The following is a 21,821-nucleotide window of genomic DNA, read 5'->3' on the forward strand; positions in this document are numbered from 1 at the left end:
CGTGTATCAGTTACACCCACTCACCTGATGGGCAAGGCCCATATGGGTACTGGGTATGGGGCTGAGACTGGGTATGGGGCTGGGACTGGGTATGGGGCTGGGACTGGGTATGGGGCTGGGACTGGGTATGGGGCTGGGACTGGGTATGGGGCTGGGACTGGGTATGGGGCTGGGGTGTTGGTGGGGCTGGGGTGTTGGTGGGGCTGGGGTGTTGGTGGTGGTGGGGCTGGGGTGGTGGGGGATAGGAGCAAGGTCATGATAATCAATCGAACATCTGCTGAGCTGCAGGTGTCTTTTCCTCCTCTTCTTGTCAATGTTTTAACTGATGATCTCACCCTTCTACATCACTGATCATAGCCCTCCTTCATTCACAGCCACCTTCCCTCCCCACTAAACAAGTGCGTGTGACACACATGTCCCTGGAGCATAACAAATGACACATACTGTACGTGTAGGCTGAAGACTAAATCCTAGTCTGAATAGTGTCTAAATGTAGCCAAAATCCTATACTTGGATTTAAAAAATGACTATCACAGAAAGGGGAACTTTTCTTCACACACAGTTTCAGTTCTCAATGTGTTTTCAAATTTAGACACTTGCTGTTTTCCAGACAGAATCCTGCTGCAGGCCTAAAATAGAGAGGGTGTGCTGGAGCAGAAGCTGCCGGGATGGAGCCTTCCCAGAGTGAGTGATCCTTTTGATGAAAACCTCAGCAAAAGGTCTTGCCAATCCAGCTGTGCAGTAATCGGACTAATTAGCCAGTCCAGTCAAACGCAGCCTTGGTCAAAGCCATCCCTCCACACTGAGCTTTAGACATACCATCATTCCTCTTTATTTTGTATCAGCTAACATGTCAACCCCTCGTAAACTGGAAGATACATTCATAGGTGTTTTTATATCTGACCAATTTTCTGACAACTGAAGTGTATTACAAATACACATTTTATTTTAAGTTTGAATTGGATCACACACACACCAAAAAATGCAATAATATTAGGCCCAAAAAGGTTTATAGGCCTGAAGAAGCCTGCTACAAAATGCCATTTTCTACACAGTAACTACACTGAGAGAGGTTAATACAATACTTACATCTGAGGTCTCGGACATGGAGGAAATGCAGTCTGTCTTTTCCCCATTTTTACAAACTGATTATGGCATGTCTGGGGCAAGCGAATCATCTCCTTGAAAAACTGTGACCGGGAGACCTCATGACTGACTTAAACAAGACCAAAATGTTTCCAGTGGTGGATCCTTTTCATCCGCACATTATATTTTGGGCTATGATAACGATCTGTGGCGCTGCTATGCCCCTTTATCAAGTGAATGTTGGAAATCCCCTAACAATCATTAAGAAGACACAAAGATCAGTAAAACTTGATTCTCAACTCTTGTACTTACAAAATGCATCCCAAAAAGTTTTATAACCGGGAATCTTATCATCTTACATAGTTGTATTGAGGCAGGCTCAAGATTACAACCAGTGACCACTGTGTGTGTAGGTTCTGCCCTCACTAACACATTAACCGACTGCCAGATGGCTTTTTGCCCAGTTGTTTCTAAGCAGAATACTGAAACCCATAAAAAGACCCTTTGTCTGGTTTAACTTTCCACTATTGTGTGCACACACCTCCTCTCTGTGCATGTGTATCAGGAAACACAATGGCTGCACAGTCTTGCATGGCCACACCCCCTGGCTGAGAGGTTTTTGAGAGAGAGGTTTTTGAGAGAGAGGTTTTTGAGAGAGAGGTTTTTGAGAGAGAGGTTTTTGAGAGAGAGGTTTTTGAGAGAGAGGTTTTTGAGAGAGAGAGAGAGAGAGAGAGAGCTCCTGGACTAGAGGTGGTTCAATGGCTAGGAGAGGAGGCTGCAGCCCACCCTCACACACCTTAATGACTTGCTGGATATAGAATGGCTTGGTCGAGTCAGTGGGAGAGCAGTCAATCAAACCTCACAATGGACAATGGCGCAATAACAGCTCGATAACAATACTAATACCTGTTCCAAAACCAAGAGTGATAATGATGACACAATAAACAACACATGTTAGCATATCGATGTACTTTCTATTCTGTCTGCAAACATAAGTATACAAAAGTATTTCTCTGGTCAACTTCTAATTGTTCTTCAATCGTGGCTGAATGAATATCTTTCAAACGTTGTATTTGCATATCTGTATAATAACATATGAGTTCCAAACAAAGGACAATACACCAAAACATTTAGTGCATTCTGGCAACAGTAGCATACACTGTGTAAAATGGCCTGTTTCCAACTGTGTACATGTACTTTAAGTCAGAATATCTTTAAAGATAAGAAGTAGAAGCTCAGCACTGAGAAGTCAGAATAAAAACAGAGCTTGACTAGTCTTGATTAGTCGGCTCTGGAAGGTCATGCCAGCGTGCTTATGGGGAGAAAATGCTCCTTCAGAACAAAAACCAGAGCAACTGTCCACCTCCACTGCAGACCTACCCAGAACATCTGAATGTGCAATAGACCACAGACAATCACCTGCAAAGTTCCTTGTATCGAAATCACTAAGGAATTAACATGGTCCACACACACCCACACAGTTGTGAAGAGGGCACGACAACACCCCTTCCACCTCAGGAGGCTGAAAAGATTTGGCATGGGCCCTCAGATCTTCAAAGTTCTTTTAATATGTATTTTACCAGATAAGTTGACTGAGAACACATTCTCATTTACACCAAGGACCTGGGGAATAGTTACAGGGGAGAGGAGGGGGATGAATGAGCCAATTGTAAACTGCGGATGATTAGGTGGCCATGATGGTATGAGGGCCAGATTGGGAATTTAGCCAGGACACCGGGGTTAACACCCCTACTCTAACGATAAGGGACCTGTGATCTTTAGTGACCATAGAGTGTCAGGACACCCGTTTAACGTCCCATCTGAAAGACAGCACCATACACAGGGCAATGTCCCCAATCACTGCCCTGGCACATTGGAATATTTTTTAGACCAGAGGAAAGAGTGCCTCCTACTGGCCCTCCAACACCACTTTCAGCAGCATCTGGTCTCCCATCACAGGACGGATCAGGACCCAACACTGCTTAGCTTTAGAGGCAAGCCAGCAGTGGGATGCAGGCCTACAGCGGCACAATTGAGAGCATTTTGACTGGCTGCATCACTGCTTGGTACGGCAACTGCAAAGCACCCGACCACAAGGCGCTACAGACGGTGGTGAGTACATCACTGGGGCCGAGCTCCCTGCCATCCAGGACCTCTATATCAGGCAGTGTCAGAGGAAAGCCCAAAAAGTTGTCAGACTCCTGCCACCCAAGCCATAGACTGTTCTCTCTGCTACCGCACGACAAGCGGTACCAGTGCACCAAGTCTAGAACCAACAGGACCCTGAACAGCCATAAGATTACTGAATAAGACTGCTAAATAGCTTATCAAATGGCTACCCAGACTACATGAATTGACCCTTTTTTGCACTAACTCTTACACTGACGCCCCAACACACACACACACACACACACACACACACACACACCATATACGCTGCTGCAGCTGTCTATTATCTATCTTGTTGCCAAGTTACTTTACCCATACACTACATGGCCAAAAGTATGTGGACACCCCTTCAAATTAGTGGATTTCAGCCACACCAGTTGCTGACTGGTGTATAAAATCGAGTACACCGCCATGCAACCTCCATAGACAAACATTGGCAGTAGAATGGCCTTACTGAAGAGCTCAGTGACTTTCAACGTATCACTGTCAAAGAATGCCACCTTTCCAACAGGTCAGTTCATCAAATTGTTGCCCTGTTAGAGCTTCCCCAGTCAACTGTAAGTGCTGTTCTTGTGAAATGGAAACGTCTAGGAGAAACAACGGCTCAGCGGCAAAGTGGTAGGCCACCGAAGTTCACAGAACGGAACCGCCAAGTGCTGAAGCACGTAAAAAATGTCTGTCCTCGGTTGCAACACTCACTACCGAGTTCCAAACTGCCTTTGGAAGCAACGTCAGCACAATAACTGTTCGTCGGGAGCTTAATGAAATGGGTTTCCATGGCCGAGCAGCCACACACAAGCCTAAGATCACCATGCGCAATGCCAAGCGTTGGCCGGAGGGGTGTAAAGCTCGCCACCATTGGACTCTGGAGCCCTATAAAGGTGTTCTCTGGAGTGATGAATCACACTTCACCATTTGGCAGTCCGACGGACGAATCTGGGTTTGGTAGATTCCAGGACAACGCTACCTGCCCAAACGCATAGTGCCAACTGAAACATTTTGTGCAGGAGGAATAATGGTCTGGGGCTGTTTTTCATGGTTCGGGCTAGGCCCCTTAGTTCCAGTGAAGGGAAATCTTAACGCTACAGCACACAATGACATTCTAAACAATTTTATGCTTCCAACTATGTGGCCACATTTTGGGGAAGGCCCTTTCCTGTTTCAGCATGACAATGGCTCAGTGCACAAAGCGAGGTCCATACAGAAATGATTTGTTGAGATCGGTGTGGAAGAACTTGACTGGTCTGCACAGAGCCCTGACCTCAACCCCATCGAACATCTTTGGGATGAATTGTAACGCCGACTGAGAGTCAGGCCTAATCACCCAACCTCAGTGCCTGACCTCACTAATGCTCGTGGCTGAATGGAAGCAAGTCCCCGCAGCAATGTTCCAACATCTAGTGGAAATCCTTCCCAGAAGAGTGGAGGCTATTATAGCAGCAAAGGGGGGACCAACTCCATATTAATGCCTATGATTTTGGAAATGAGATGTTCGACTAGCAGGTGTCCACATACCTTTGGCCATGTAGTGTATATGTACATAGCTACCTCAATTACCTCATACCCCTGCACATCGACTCGGTATTGGTACTCCCTGTATATAGGCATGTTATTTTTACTCATTATTGTTATTCACTGTGTATTTACTCCTTGTGTCACAATTAAAACAAATTGTTTTATCTTTAACTCTGCATTGTTGGGAAGGACCTGTAAGAAAGCATTTCACTGTTAGTCTACACCTGTTGTTTACGAAGCATGTGACCAATAACATTGTATTTTAACTCTCTCAAAACTTTTTGCACCGACTCCCACTCACCCACTGTTAAATACAGACACACACAAAGAACATTACCCTCTTACTTTTACTACCCTTTATAACTTATTCATTTTTATTAAAGTCTTCACATTGTTTTGTTTTTATCAATGTGTATTGCGCTGTTAGAGCGTGCAATTCTTCGGTTTGTTTTTTCATTACTTTTTTTACTGGGGGTTTGGCAGTCAGGATCTCCAGTCTCCACTGAGTGTCGTTAGCACCCCATGGTTCCCCTTATCCAACTGTCGGCAGAGATAAAACAGCAAGTTCTTCCATCTGGCATGGAAGTGGCTAGAGTCTTCAGAGGTGTAAGGATGATTAGGAGTCTGAAAATAGGGTATTTGGTGCAGTGCTACTTTTTCCTAAATTGCACATACATTTCTTGAATTCCAATGCAAAAGCTTCCAACCTATCTGTCCAAAATCAAATCCATCCAAAGAACACCCAGAGCAACAAACAACCCACCATTTCACTCTATACACGCATACACCTTCTCACTCTTCCTAACACACACACACACACACACACACACACACACACACACACACACACACACACACACACACACACACACACACACACACAGGTGCAGCTACTCACCGGTGGTTAGTGTAGGGGTAAAAGTGACTAGGTGTGTGGAATCATCTTCTGAGACACACAGAGCCCAGAGCCCTGTGCCTGCAGTATGCAGGTGCCTTGGTTCCTGGTTGGGATCAGGTGTTCTACAGTCTTCCTGCTGGAGGTGAAGGTAGAGCAGCACTAATGACATGCTTGGCTGCACTACTGCACACTGTTCTGCTCAAAACCTCCACCTACCCAACCCCCACTGCCAGGGTTGGGTAGGTTACCTTCTAAATGTAATCCGTTACAATTACCAGTTACCTGTCGAAAACTGTAATCAGTAACATCACTTTTGGATGACCCAAACTCAGTAATGTGATGACTTTCAGTTACGTTTAGATGACTTTCCCCTTAAGAGGCATTAGAAGAAGACAACATTTAATATTACCAATTGAATGACATCTACTGCAAGATAAATCGATGTTAGCGTTTACGTTGCTGGCCATAAATGGAATATATCAGGCAGTGTCGGAGGAAGACCCAAAAAAGTTGTCAGACTCCAGCCACCCAAGCCATAGACTGTTCTCTCTGCTACCGCACGGCAAGCGGTACCAATGCACCAAGTCTAATCAACAGGGCCCTGAACCAACAGGACCCTCAACAGACGCCTCACAAGTCCTCAACTGGCAGCTTCATTAAATAGTACCCCCCAAAACACCAGTCTCAACGTCAACAGTGAAGAGGCGACTTCAGGATCCTGGCCTTCTAGGCAGAGTTGCAAAGAAAAAGCCATATCTCAGACTGGCCAATAAAAATAAAAGATTCAGATGGGCAAAAGAGTCGCCTCTTCACTGTTGACGTTGAGACTGGTGTTTTGGGGGGTACTATTTAATGAAGCTGCCAGTTGAGGACTTGTGAGGTGTCTGTTTCTCAAACTAGACACTAATGTACTTGTCCTTTTGCTCAGTTGTGCACCGGGGCCTCCCCCTCCTCTTTCTATTTTGGTTAGTGCCAGTTTGCGCTGTTCTGTGAAGGGAGTAGTACACAGCGTTGTACGAGATCTTCAGTTTCTTGGCAATTTCTCGCATGGAATAGCCTTCATTTCTCAGAACAAGAATAGACTGATGAGTTTCTGCCATTTTGAGCCTGTAATCTAACCCACAAATACTGATGCTCCAGATACTCAACTAGTCTAAGGAAGGCCAGTTTTATTGCTTCTTTAATCAGAACAGTTTTCAGCTGTGCTAACATAATTGCAAAAGGGTTTTCTAATGATTAATTAGCCCTTTAAAATTATAAACTTGGATTAGCTAACAACGTGCCATTGAAACACAGGAGTGATGGTTGCTGATAATGGGACTCTGTACGCCTATGTAGATATTCCATAAAAAATCTGCCGTTTCAAGCTACAATAGTCATTTACAACATTAACAATGTCTACAATTTGATGTTATTTTAACTGACAAAAAAAAAAAGCTTTTCTTTCAAAAACAAGGACATTTCTAAGTGACCCCAAACTTTTGAATGGAGTGTATTTATGTTTCTAAATACATGGCTCAGGCATACTTTGTTGTTTATGTTTTTGTCATGAAAGACTGACTGAGCTCATTGCTTCAAAACATGGTTAAAAAAAATCTGGTCTCATGGAATGGCATCACTTTGAGCACTACATGCCGAAAAGTGCTATTTGCCTGATGTGAAAAATGAATGCCACATGATGCATTTGCTATAGGCCTTTTGTTTCAATTTTTGTTGGTGACACCATAGAATTGGAAATTAGAATACTTAATTAATTGAATAGGATCTCTATGGGTGACACTTTTATATCTCAATCACTTGCAGCTGTTGAAGTCTAAAGTGTGCGAGTTTAAGTGTGTCCATTACACATTAGGATTTTTTTTTTTTTTATCAGAACGAATTACAATTAGGTAGGTCTTCTTAAATTAAACTTGTTTTTGAAAGTATTCAGAACCCTTGACTTTTTCCACATTTTGTTACGTCTTATTCTAAAATGGATTAAATAAATAAAAAATCCTTAGCAATCTACACACAATACCCCATAATGACAAAGCGAAAACAGTTTTTGCAAATGTATACAAAATAAAAAATAGAAATACCTTATTTACATAAGTATTCAGACCCTTTTCTTTGAGACTCGAAATTGTCTATATAAGGTCCCACAGTTGTCAGAGCAAATACAAAGCCATGAGGTCGAAGGAATTGTCCGAAGAGCTCTGAGACAGGATTGTGTCGAGGCACAGATCTGGGGAAGGGTACCCAAAAATGTCTGCAGCATTGAAAGTCCAAGAACACAGTGGCCTCCATCGTTCTTAAGTGGAAGAAGTTTGGAACCACCAAGACTCTTCCTAGAGCTTCCCGCCCGACCAAACTGAGCAATCAGGGGAGAAGGCCTTGGTCAGGGAGGTGACCAAGAACCCGATGATTACTCTGACAGAGCTTGAGAATTCCACTGTGGAGATGGGAGAACCTTCCAGAAGGACAACCATCTCTGCAGCATTTCACCAATCAGGCCTTTATGGTAGAGTGGCCAGACAGAAGCCACTCCTCAGTAAAAGTCACATGACAGCCCGCTTTGAGTTTGCCAAAAGGCACCTAAACACTCTCAGACCATGAGAAACAAGATTCTCTGCTGATGAAACCAAGATTGAACTCTTTGGCCTGAATGCCAAGAGTCATGTCTGGAGGAAACCTGGCACCATCCCTACGGTGAAGCACAGTGGTGGCAGCATCATGCTGTGGGGATGTTTCTCAGCGGCAGGGACTGGGAGACTAGTCAGGATCAAGGCAAAAACCGGACATGAACCCGATCCAACCTCTCTGGAGACCTGAAAATAGCTGACAGAGCATGACAGGATCTGAAGAGAAGAATGGGCGAAACTCCCCAAATACAGGTGTGCCAAGCTTGTAGCGTCATACCTAAGAAGACTATGTTGAAATCACTGCTAAAGGTGCTTCAACAAAGTACTGAGTAAAGGGTCTGAAAACTTATGTAAATGTGATATTTCCGTTTTTGTTTTTTTTATACATGAGTGTGAAGTACATTACCATGGAAGAGTTTACAAGGGAGGTGCCACCTCAAACTTGTATTATCTAGGCTGTGATCCACACTATGCAGCTGTTGCAGGACCACATTTTTCTCTCGCTGTCCACGGGTCGCAAAAACAATGATTGACAGGCAGCTTAGCCTACACTTCCTCAATTCAACCATTATTGGGTTAAAATACACCTATAAATTGGTGAACAGCCATCCACAAACAACCACAATCCGTAAGGTGTGAATAATTGAGAGAGCAGCAGCATGATTCACATAATTGCTATGCAGATATCAATAATGGACCTAAACTATATCAGTATCGCTAGTAGGCTACACCACAGCTGTCGTCCTTACCTCTAAGCGTTTATTCAGGTTGGTTGTATAATCTTTGATGCCGACAACAGTCCCACCATTGGAAGACATACTATTGCTTTGACTGAAGTTTACAAAAACATATTCCTGCTCTTTTACCGCAATCCATAAAACGCATTTGGTGAGTCATCATAATGGTCTCTGACTTGTGGTCAGACTCGCTCAGGCGGAAACAAACTTACATTTGCGCCTTTTTTCAATTTTGATTTGAATGTCATTGAGAAAACACAAAAGGTGTCAAAGTATTTTTTAGCTGGTAACAGATTACAGTTTTTTTGTAAACAGTTAATCCGTTACTCCCCAAGCCTGCCCACTGTTCAGAACACTGATGTAGCTCTATCCTTGAGCTGTTCTTGTCTTTTAATGTTCTGTATTATGTAATGCTTCATGTTTTGTGTGGACCCCTGGAAGAGTAGCTGCTGCTTTCGAAACAGCTAATGGGGATCCTAATAAAATACCAAATACTGCCACCTGCTGCCTCTAGCCAGTACATATTTCTCTGTTTGTGGAGTCCATACCACTACTATACAAATCTCTGACAATATAAATTACAAGGTCTGCAGTTCCAATGTACAGACTAGCTAAAGGGTACTGTACACAAAAACACTGACTACAGTAAGGAAAGATTCAAAACTGATAAAACTGACCTTGACATAACTATGAAGAACACTCACAGCAAAGGAACGTCTATGCACTTGTATACAGTGCTTTGGTTAAGTAAGAAAAGTTAAAAGAGTACGACAGTTACAGATAAATACAGTTGATGTATAAATTGTCAGGAAAACAAAGCAGCGAATTGACAAATATTACAACTGATAATGGGGTTCTTTGTTGTCGTAGTTCCGGGACAGGAAGGGCCGGTTGGGATCATTTGAACTTGCCGGGTCCTATTTCTGTAATTAAGTTTCATGCCTTTCATGAGTCTTGTCACTTGTTTACAGTAGAATGGCCTACTATCCTACTCCAGTCCTGCTCGCCTTCCCCTCTCTGGGTGCTATGACTAGGACGGCACTCTCAAGGACAACAGAAAACAACAACTACATTCAGATGATCATTGTATTACTTGAATATTACTGCTGCTGTGTACAGAATGGTGGGTGGCTATAAATAAGCAATAAGGCCCGAGGAAGTGTGGTATATGGCCAATATACCACAGCTAAGTGCTGTTCTTAAGCGCGACAACATGGAGTGCCTGGATACAGACCTTAGCCGTGGTATATTGGCCATATACCACACACCCCCAAGGTGCCTTATTACTATTATAAACTGGTTACCAATGTAATTAGAGCAGTAAAACTAAATGTGTTGTCATAGCCGTGGTATACGGTCTGATATACCATGGCTTTCAGCCAATCAGAACTCAGGGCTCAAACCACCCAGTTTATAATGTGCGATAAGTCAAACCTTATTACAGACACTCTTCAAATGATCCTGACAGCATCAAAGTGTTCTCTATTCGAAAATATGTTGGCTACCATCCTGTACAGTATGTCTTCATTTAGAAATGGGAGAATGGTGAAAAATGACTCGCAGTTAGTGTACACAGATAGCTGCCTGAAAATATGACTCCATCCTTACCCCCCCACTCTTGAGGAAAAATAACTGACCACATCCGCCTGAGCCTGATGGTCACAAATATAGATGATGCAGACTGGAACATTGTGGTTTTACTCCTTCAATTATCTATTGTCAGGAAAGGATACAGAAGGGCATGGGTTTTTACCTGTGTCCTGGAAGAGGAGTCAGGCTGATAAAGAAAATGATTTGTCAGTCTTACATCTGTTTACTCTGACTGTCAGATCCAACTGGAATGATAGAGAAATTAAATGAACATGGTCGTTTTCCAGTGAATTTGTTTAGAGCCAAAGTGAGAGTAAGGATACGGTCAGAGTGATTACATAACTACTGGGTTGGGTAGTATCTCACTCCACTCCAGCACCTGTCTGTCACTCAGACGCAATCAGATCCCCATCCTGGATCAGGAGAGGAACACCCTGGTCCTAGCCTGCCCTCTTTGGCATGATATGGAACAAAACAGAGCGCTCCCTGAGACCTTGACTGTCCCTTAATCCCCATGTTTCAGAGGCTGCATTGACACCCGCACTGGATGCCGATGCTCATGTAAAAACATAGAACCTAAAAGCAATGCAATACAGTATGTAGTTTGTGTGAGCATCTGGCATCTCTGGTTCGGACTCCACAGAACAGAAAGCTTCCTGAGACTCTGAGCCACAATCCCCTTCTTATAGAGGCCACATTGAAACCAGCAATGGATACTGGATGCTCATTAAAAAACATACATCATAATGGAATACAGTATGTACTTTCTGTACATTTCTCTGCTTTTGCCATTTGATGCCCTTGAGTGAACTTTTACACTATATGTATTTTCTGTTTATGTAATTTCTAGGCCAAGATGTGGCCTAGAAGACAATTGCATGGAAGGTTCATTGAAGGACAACTCTTTTTAAGGCAACCTCTGGTCAAATGAGGCTTGGAGGGAGCCTTTGAGTTTGGGTGCATGGAGTGCATGACCATTGGAGGACAACTCTTAGGGACATCTCTGCTCCTTGAAAGCGTAATATAGTCATGTACGTAGTGTTTGAGTGCATGAATGGTGCATCCTTAACCGCTCAATTACTGTAGTCATCATATCACACAAACGGGAAGATCCAGAATGGAAAAACATTGACAATGTGACTTACAGACATATCCCATGCTTTGACAGAGGTTTAATGCTGCAAAGACACCTCACCTCTTATCCACATCTGCGACAGATGAAGGATAGTGTGACAGGTATAGTAGGTGACGATTGGACACCAGTGACGTTACATACTATTTCATACATAATGTCATGATATGAAATATCTCTCCAAAATGTATCTCAATTTTAATTTTCATATGTCCGTTTTCTTTATTTAGTGCTGTGGTCCAACAAATGGTGTAGCACATATTTTGACCAGTCCTGACTTTGGGCCTACCAGAAGCTATGCTGCAAATTAAAACGGACACATTAACAAATCCTTTCAAGAAACTTGCAGAATAATGACAGTCTAATTATAATCTCTAACATGTGCAGCTGGCTCCATGGGTTGCCCTGCTAAATATCTCAGCAACAAACAACACCAGGCCCGCTTTGCATTGAAGGTGTCATATACATTGCTAAATTTACATCGCTAATTTACACTGCATAGAAGACAAGTTTCACAGTCTGTCTCAAGTCTATATCAAGCACACACAGTCTGGCTTTGAGTCTGCAGGGGTTCATTCGGCTGCTTGTGCCAAAAGCTTTCTGAGACAGCAAGAAAACAAACTAACTGTCAATAAAAGCAAGATAATTCATGATGTTATCGCCGTATGATTTCAAATTTAGAAACACTGCACTTTAGGCCTATCATGCCAGTAAATCTCTGCCTAAGCTTTGTCCTTGCTTTACTGTAGTTGTCAGGGTATACCGCATCAGTCAAACGAATTAACCACCTTAGGCTGTTAGTGTCATAACCACAAGTGTATGTGAGGATAAGCATAGTCAAAATTACCATACTCAATGTTTGGCTTTCTGTCATTGTTGCAAAACCATGCACTGCTTTTAGTAGGGCATTCTCACAGGAAAAGCAGAAAATGTAATTAATTCATGCATGTCAGATCATTTTGGAGACACACAAAAGTCACAAAAACTGACATTAAATCACAACTCAAAACTAGACCTTTTAAGTTATACTAAGAATGCAACTGCTGCGATGAGGGCACAAAAATACCATTCAGCTTATAACAATGTAATGAAATTTACTAATGAAGAAACGAGTTTAAAATTATGAATTAGGTTAGTCTCTCTCTCTCTCGACAGAGGTTTTGGAAAAATAAAAAACTCCACAACAATGAAACTGGAAAAATATCCAACAAATTTCTGACAAAATGCCAAGATCCAGAATGCAAAAAATAGATTGGGTCCACCACAAGAATGCTATAAGACCTCTAGACACAGAAGAGCACTGTCATGTTCAGACAGTGTTTCAGACACACACCACCCTTCTATCTGGGGAACCTCTGTTTAGCAGAAAGGTCACATGTCTCCACCACTAAGGACAATAAGGAAATGATACAGAATTACCAGACGCAAAGAGACAATATTGCTTTAAACCACTTCCTGGCAATAGGCATGCATTGACAGGCGTTTTAGACCACTGCTGAATGTAAGGCATTCTCATACACTATGCCATTACACAGAAGGCAAGATTATGGTATAAAGACTTATTAAGTTAAATGTATAAGTCTTGAGAATAGAAAGGGTCCAGTGATTTGTTCAGTCTGATCTTACAAAGAGAGACATAACCAAAGTGACAACAATTCAGTTGAGGCCTGGACCCCAGGCAGCAGAGGGGTATAAGGTCATGTCCAGAGAACAGACCTGACTCAGCTCCCTGCTCTTTGTTCAGCGCTGGGGACAGAGGACACAATATGGATACAAATAGCGCTCTAATAAGTTATTTGTCAACTGCTTAGGAAAGTATCTATCCCTTTTCCTTTATGTAGTTAAATAAGCTTTATTGGGAAGCAACATGGCTACAATATTTTAGGATCTTTTAGAATCTATAAGAAGTTTTCTTACTAGGTCTCTATTGATATTTATCATGTTCATAATTCTCTCCTAATAGGCCTACAGCTGATGCACAAACTTATGAGTGATGCACCAGTGAAATGTGACACCTATTTTAACATGTGCTTAAGACTGTACAACACCATTTAAGATGCCATTCTACTTTGACATTGTAACTACATTTACAATGCATTAAATATATTTCTTCCAAAAGAAAATGCATTTAGACTATACATATAGTAGCTTAATATTGATGTTGTAAATAACGATGGGAATGGTATCACCAAGGTCAACACCAGAATGAAGAAGACATCATAGACTAATCCCTAGTCGGACTGTTCAAAATCCATGAACAAACTTTATAGGCTATTCTCCACAGGCTAATATTTGAAGTTGCATGTTGACAAGACAACACCCAAGTGTTGCGTAACTAACTGTGCAATAAAAGAGCCATAAGGAATGGGAGGCAAACAAATCCCTCCTAGAATGCACTCAACAGGATAGGACCGACTGCATATAGGATGTCATCCTTGAAAGCGCGTCAATTGGAAATAATGGAATTATTATAACAACCCCCAAAACATATTTCAATGATAGCCTATTAAAAACTTTTGAAAACAACGCTGGGAAAACAAATTCCTCTTTACCGTAGCAAATAACTGTGCACACAGCCAAAGCACTGACCTGTTTTTTTTCAAGGGCTGACTCTTCAATTCGTAATACGTTTTTGGTTCCTCTTGAAACTCTTCTCCAACCTCGAAGTCAGGAACTATACCCGATTCCGCTTGCATACTTGCGGCTGTCAACTCTTGAAAATAACAAATTATAAAGAAACGAACGATGGTATGGCCACCTCTCTAAATCACTCGCAGTACAAGCAACTGAAATCGCAAACCCGTCTTGCTCCACGAGCTAGCGCGCAAACAGCGCAAAAAAACATGTAGTTCTTTAGAGAAGGGAATAGTGGCCATAGAAATAGGAGTGTATGGGATAGAGAACTACAAGCACCATGATACCATAGCCCGCAAGTTTGTGTTTTGATCTGTCAATGTCAGCAGATTTTCATTGGTCCAACATCTAATGGGCTTTTACCACATTTTACCCTCAATTCTGCTGAATAGGTCAAATGCCGGAGCAGGCCATATAGCTTTCTATATGCATTGTTTACGTTTACAAATATCAATATCCGTTCTTAAAATAATATCCTAAACAACATTTCCATAATTGTCACACAAAGCCTACTTTTCTCACTACAATAGGCAGCTAGGCTACAGTGTTAGAACACAATATAAAGCCTATTGTGCAGCATTGTATATCTACACTGTAATTACACAACTGCCATGTACAAATTACATTGAAAGCCATCAGATGAGTGGACTATTCCTAAATATAAGATACTACATAGCCATGTTAATAGCACGTATCCAATATTGATAATGTTTGAATTTAATTTAATGTTTTATCTCCTGTTTTTTGATGGTCGTAGGAGAATAACATTGAGAAAATCTGTTCTGTCTACAAATGTAGGTAGGATATTTATTCGGTAGATATTTTTTTCTTATCCTCTGAGCTATCACCCTACCGCACACTAGCAATAGCTGTGAACATATTCTTTAATTTACAACCAGTTCGGATTTACGATATCCCAGTGTTACATTACATACCGTACCGTGGTAAGGTTGAAAGTAATAGCCATGATCATCACAGGGGTCTCTCCGATTAGTGACTTGCAATCTGCCCCTGTCCCTTTTAAAGTCATTTGTTCTCCACTGGGCGGCAGTGTAAAGCAAGGAAAATCAACATCCTCATTGAGCCTGCAGGCGACACCATTCGTGACAGCGCATGCAAGAATTGCAAGTTCAATATTTGCATTTGTGTCATCCTGCTCACCTGGCGAAAAGACCTACATTTCACCATGCAAATAAAGATAAAAAAACAAATGTTTCTAGGAAAGGAAGCAAAGCACACCTCTCAACATTGAACCTTCAGTTAAAGGATGTGTCATGCTCCAATAATTTCAGTGTAACCACCCTAAATTGATGCGAGCTCTATTGATGCAATGGTCTAAGTCAGTAAAGTACTTTGTTGATTTTTCCTAAAGTTTCCTATAGTCTTGCCTAGATTCTTATTGAAAAAGGGAATATCTGGATAAACCATTACACAAAGGTACTGGATTATTACACAAAATTGGTCCCTTTTGCATCCTTTTGACATTGTAACTAGAAAATGTGCACTAATATTGAATTTTAAAATCCTGTTATATTAAATGAAGTACCATTTAATATAGATCACATGGACAATTCAGTAAATCAGATTTCTTACATAGATAAAGACTTGCTAAAGTGCCAAAATGCTGCATTTTGACATGTCCCGTTTTCACCATAATTTTAAAGCCCTAGTTATTTTGTTGCTTTGACAAAGTAATTTCTGAAGATTAATATTTATTTTATGTGATTAGTGATTCATTTTAAGGTAATAAAAATCTGTCCCTCAATCCTGTTATGTGAGCTGAACTCTCATTTTAATTTGGTGAAATAAATCATTTTTAAATAATGTTTTCAAAATAAACACTGAACAAGGTCTAATGTTTTGTGGTGGAAAACTGCGTGGTTTGAGCATAACACGTCAACACTGTTACCCATAGATAGACAGGTTAGAAATGTTTTAACAATAAAAAAAAATTGTGAAGCTTGCATTCAATTTTAATCCACCCTGTTGCACACAACAAGCTTCCATTCCACCTGAGATACGGGGATTCATGGCTGATTGTAATGTGGTGCGTACTGGTGGCAGAGAAGTCAGGCGCAGGAGAGCAAAAACTGATTTACAACGGTGTCGTTTTAATAAACATAAACCACCGTCAACAGAACAATACATGAAATGGGTCAAACAAAACCTGATAAATACCAGCATACCGTGCACAAGCACTACAAGAAACAATTACGGACAAGGACATGGGGTGGAACAGAGGGTTAAATACACAACATGTAATTGATGGAATTGGAACCAGGTGTGATGGAAGACAAGACAAAACCAATGGAAAATGAAAAGTGGATCGGCGATGGCTAGAAGGTCGGTGACGTCGACCGCTGAACGCCACCCACACAAGGAGAGGGACCAACTTCGGCTGAAGTCGTGACAGTACCCCCCACTTGACGCGCAGCTCCAGCAGCGCGTCGACACCGGCCTCGGGGACAACCCAGAGGGCGAGGCGCAGGGCTATCCAGACGAAGACGGTGGAGCTCCCGCAGCATTGAAGGGTCCAACACGTCCTCGAACGGAACCCAGCACCTCTCCTCCGGACCATACCCCTCCCACTCCACGAGATACTGAAGGCCTCTCGCCCGAAGCCTCGAATTCAGTATGGAGCGAACGGAGTACGCCGGGGCCCCCCGATGTCCAGAGGGGGCGGAGGAACCTCCCGCACCTCAGACTCCTGGAGCGGGCCAGCCACCACCGGCCTGAGGAGAGACACATGGAACGAGGGGTTAATATGGTAATCGGGTGGAAGCTGTAACCTATAACAAACCTTGTCCACTTTCCTCAGGACTTTAAATGGCCCCAAAACTGCGGACCCAGCTTCTGGCAGGGCAGGCAGAGGGGCAGGTTTCGGGTCGAGAGCCAGACCCGGTCCCCCGGTGCGAACACTGGGGTCTCACTGTGGTAGCGATCTGCATTCTCCTTTTGGCGCATCACGGCCTGCTGAAGGTGAACACGGACAGCTTCCCATGTCTCCTCCGCGCGCCTGAACCAGTCGTCCACCGCAGGAGCCTCGGTCTGACTCTGATGCCAAGGCGCCAGAACCGGCTGGTACCCCAGTACGCACTGGAAGGGAGAGAGGTTAGTGGAGGAGTGGTGGAGCGAGTTCTGTGCCATCTCGGCCCAGGGCACAAACGGCGCCCACTCCCCTGCAGAAACCTACCCACATCCTGGTTCACTCTCTCCACTTGCCCATTACTCTCGGGGTGAAACCCTGAAGTAAGGCTGATCGAGACCCCCAGACGTTCCATGAACGCCTTCCAAACCCTAGACGTGAACTGGGGACCCCTATCAGACGCTAAATCCTTAGGCACCCCGTAGTGCCGGAAGATGTGTGTAAACAAGGCCTCCGCAGTCTGTAGGGCCGTAGGGAGACCGGGCAGAGGGAGAAATGATCCACAATGACCAGGATCGTGGTGTTACCCTGTGAGGGTGGAAGATCAGTCAGAAAATCCACCAACAGGTGCAACCAAGGCCGCTGTGGAACGGGTAAGGGGTGTAGCTTACCTCTGGGCAGGTGCCTAGGAGCCTTCCACTGGGTGCACATCGAGCAGGAGGAAACATAAACCCTCACATCCTTAGCCAAGGTAGGCCACCAGTACCTTCCGCTCAAACAGCGCACTGTCCGACCGATCCCAGGATGACCAGAGGAGGGTGACGTGTGGGCACAATAGATCAACAGGTCACGAACAGCAGACGGGACGTACAGACGCCCAGCAGGACACTGGACGGGAGCGGGCTCTGCACGTAACGCCTGCTCTATGTCCGTGTCCAGCTCCCACACTACCGGGGCCACCAGGCAGGAGGGAGTGGACGGGAGCGGGCTCTGCACGTAACGCCTGCTCTATGTCCGTGTCCAGCTCCCACACTACCGGGGCCACCAGGCAGTATGGGAGTGGGATCCATGGGCCGCTCCTCTGTGTCATACAGCCGGGACAATGCGTCTGCCTTCACGTTCTGGGAGCCTGGTCTGTAGGAAAGGGTAAACAGAAAACGGGTGAAAAACATGGCCTACCTTGCATGGTGAGGGTTCAGTCTCCTCGCTGCCCAGATGTACTCCAGATTGCGGTGGTCAGTCCAAATGAGAAAAGGGTGTCTAGCCCCCTCAAGCCAATGTCTCCACGCCTTCAAGGCCTTGACGACAGCCAACAGCTCCCGGTCCCCCACGTCATAGTTTCGCTCCGCCGGGCTGAGCTTCTTCGAGAAGAAGGCACAGAGGTGGAGCTTCGGTAGCGTACCCGAGCGCTGAGAGAGCACAGCTCCTATCCCAGCCTCGGACGCGTCCACCTCCACTATGAACACCAAAGAGGAATCCGGATGGGCCAGCACGGGAGCCGAGGTAAACAGAGCCCTCAGGTGACTAAAAGCCCTGTCTGCCTCAGCCGACCACTGCAAACGCACCGGGCCCCTCTTCAGCAGTGAGGTAATGGGAGCCGCTACCTGACCAAAACCTCGGATAAACCTCCGGTAGTAGTTGGCAAACCCTAAGAACCGCTGCACCTCCTTTACCGTGGTGGGAGTCGGCCAATTACGCATGGCTGAAATGCGGTCACTCTCCATCTCCACCCCTGAGGTGGAAATGCGATACCCTAGGAAGGAGACGGACTGCTGGAAAAACAAGCATTTCTCAGCCTTGACGTACAGGTCATGTACCAACAGGTGACCAAGCACCCTGTGCACCAGGGACACATGCTCGGCGCGTGTAGCGGAGTATATCAGAATGTCATCAATATACACCACTACACCCTGCCCGTGCAGGTCCCTGAAAATCTCGTCTACAAAGGCTTGGAAGACTGATGGCGCATTCACCAACCCGTACGGCATGACGAGGTACTCATAGTGCCCTGAGGTGGTACTGAAAGCCGTCTTCCACTCGTCTCCCTCTCGGATACGCACCAGGTTGTAAGCGCTCCTGAGATCTAGTTTGGTGAAGAAGTGCGCCCGTGCATTGACTCAATCGCTGTGGCTATGAGTGGTAGCGGGTAACTATACCTCACAGTGATCTGGTTCAGACCCCGATAGTCATTACACGGGCGCAGACCTCCCTTCTTCTTCTTCACAAAAAAGAAACTTGAGGAGACGGGTGAAGTGGAGGACCGAATGTACCCCGACGCAGGGATTCGGAGACATATGTTTCCATAGCGTCCGTTTCCGCCTGTGAGAGGGGATACATGTGACTCCTGGGAGGTGCAGCGTCTACCAGGAGATTTATCGCACAATCGCCCCATCGATTGGGTGGTAATTAAGTCGCCTTCTTTTTAGAGAAGGCTAGAGCCAAATCGGAATATTCAGGGGGAATGCGCACGGTGGAGACCTGGTCTGGACTTTCCACCGTAGTGGCACCAACGGAAACCCCTAAACACCTCCCTGAGCGCTCTCGCGACCACCCCGTGAGAGCCCTCTGTGGACAAGAAACAGTGGGGTCATGACAAACTAACCAGGGTAGGCCTAGCACCACGGGAAACACAGGAGAGTCAATAAGGAAGAGACTAATTCTCTCCATGTGCCCGCTCTGCGTCACCATGCCCAGAGGAGCGGTGGCCTCCCTGATCAAACCTGACCCTAATGGTCGACTATCTAAGGCGTGAACGGGGAAGGGCACAGCCATGGGAACAATGGGGATCCCTAACCTATGGGCAAACGATCTATCTATAAAATTCCCAGCCTCGCCTGAATCGACGAGCGCCTTATGCTGGGAATGCGGGGAAAACTCAGAAAAAGTGACATAGACAAACATATGAGCAACAGAGGGCTCTGGGTGAGAATGGTGTCGGCTCACCTGGGGTGACACCAGAGCGTCCTGCCTGCTGCCTCGAGCCCCAGAGGAACCAACCCGGCAACGACCAGCAGTGTGACCTCTGCGGCCACAGATGGTGCACGAGCTGGAACCCCCTCCGGTCTCCCTGCGCACCGCTCCTCCCAGCTCCTTGGGTATCGGAGAGGGGGTGCTGGGGGGATGGAACCACCAGACCCCGATCTGAACGTCCGCAGGTAGCCAGCAGGTTGTCCAGCCGGATGGACAGGTCCACCAGCTGGTCAAACGTGAGGGTGGTGTCTCTGCAGGCCAACTCTCGATGGACGTCCTCGCGCAGACTGCAGCGGTAATGGTCGATCAGGGCCCTGTCATTCCATCCCACGCCGGCAGCCAGGGTCCTAAACCCCAGGGCAAACTCCTGGGCGCTCCTCGTCTCCTGCCTCAGATGGAAGAGGCGCTCACCCGCCGCTCTACCCTCTGCCGGGTGGTCGAAGACTGCCCGGAAACAGCGGGTGAACTCCTCAAACTGGTCCAACGCCGCATCTCCCTCTCTCCACACGGCGTTGGCCCACTCCAGGGCTTTCCCGGTGAGGCACGAGACGAGGGCAGACACCCTCTCACGGCCCGATGGAGCCGGGTGGACGGTGGCCAGGTAGAGGTCGAGTTGTAAAAGGAACCCCTGGCAGTTCGCAGCCTTCCCATCGTATTCCTGGGGCAGGGAGAGACAAATCCCACTGTGACCAGGAGGAAGAGGGACGCTCTGGGGAGACCCCGGTTGTGCTGGTGGATGCGCTGGAAGAATTCCCTGTCTCTCCCAGCGGTCCATTGTCTGGACAACGCGGTCCATGGCGGTGCCAAGATGGTGGAGCATTGCTGCGTGCTCCCGGACGCGCTCCTCCACCCCTATACCCGGGGTACCTGCTCCTGCTGACTCCATAGAAGGGTCCGCAATTCTGTAATGTGGTGCGTACTGGCGGCAGAGAAGTCAGGCGCAGGAGAGCGAAAACTGATTTACAACGGTGTCGTTTTAATAAACATAAATCACCGTCAACAGACCAATACATGAAATGGGTCAAACAAAACCCGGTAAATACCAGCATACTGTGCACAAGCACTACAAGAAACAATTACGGACAAGGACATGGGGTGGAACAGAGGGTTAAATACACAACATGTAATTGATGGAATTGGAACCAGGTGTGATGGAAGACAAGACAAAACCAATGGAAAGTGGATTGGCGATGGCTAGAAGGTTGGTGACGTCGACCGCCGAACGCCACCCGAACAAGGAGAGGGACCAACTTCGGCGGAAGTCGTGACACTAATTTAAGATGAAATCATCAACACTGTTATAGTCAACCTTGTTATGGTCATCCCTGTTTCTTAATTTGCCACTTAATAGGCATTTACTATAGTATTTGTTTTTATGTAACCTCTTGAGATGGAAAAACATGCTTTTTTATTAAGTTGAACATGTACTCTTCATGACAGAATGTTAAAATAAGGTGAACTTGTTCAGTAAGTTACACCACCAAAATGGACTCATTTCGTGGAACAACCCTACTAATACAGTTAAAGGTCTAATGCATACGTTTTTACCTTACTGTGATCGTTTTCAATTAAAATTGTAAAATATATACAGTACCAGTCAAAA

The 21,821-nt window shown here is 45.1% G+C and overlaps 1 protein-coding gene across 2 annotated transcripts in view; it reads right to left on the reverse strand.

The window, feature by feature from the left end:
• Positions 1–14,579, reverse strand: part of LOC106567278 (melanocyte inducing transcription factor) — a 35,385-nt gene extending 20,806 nt beyond the window's left edge. For both annotated transcript variants that reach the window (XM_014136389.3, XM_014136388.3), the window contains exon 1: positions 14,338–14,579. In XM_014136389.3, coding sequence (XP_013991864.1) covers positions 14,338–14,444 — 107 coding nt within the window. In that variant the 5' untranslated portion in view covers positions 14,445–14,579. The remainder of the gene's footprint in view (positions 1–14,337) is intronic.
• Positions 14,580–21,821: the final 7,242 nt, after the last annotated feature.

The sequence above is a fragment of the Salmo salar genome, chromosome 13, assembly GCF_965601325.2.
Source record: "Salmo salar chromosome 13, fSalSal1, whole genome shotgun sequence".
Classification (NCBI taxonomy): Eukaryota; Metazoa; Chordata; class Actinopteri; order Salmoniformes; family Salmonidae; genus Salmo; species Salmo salar.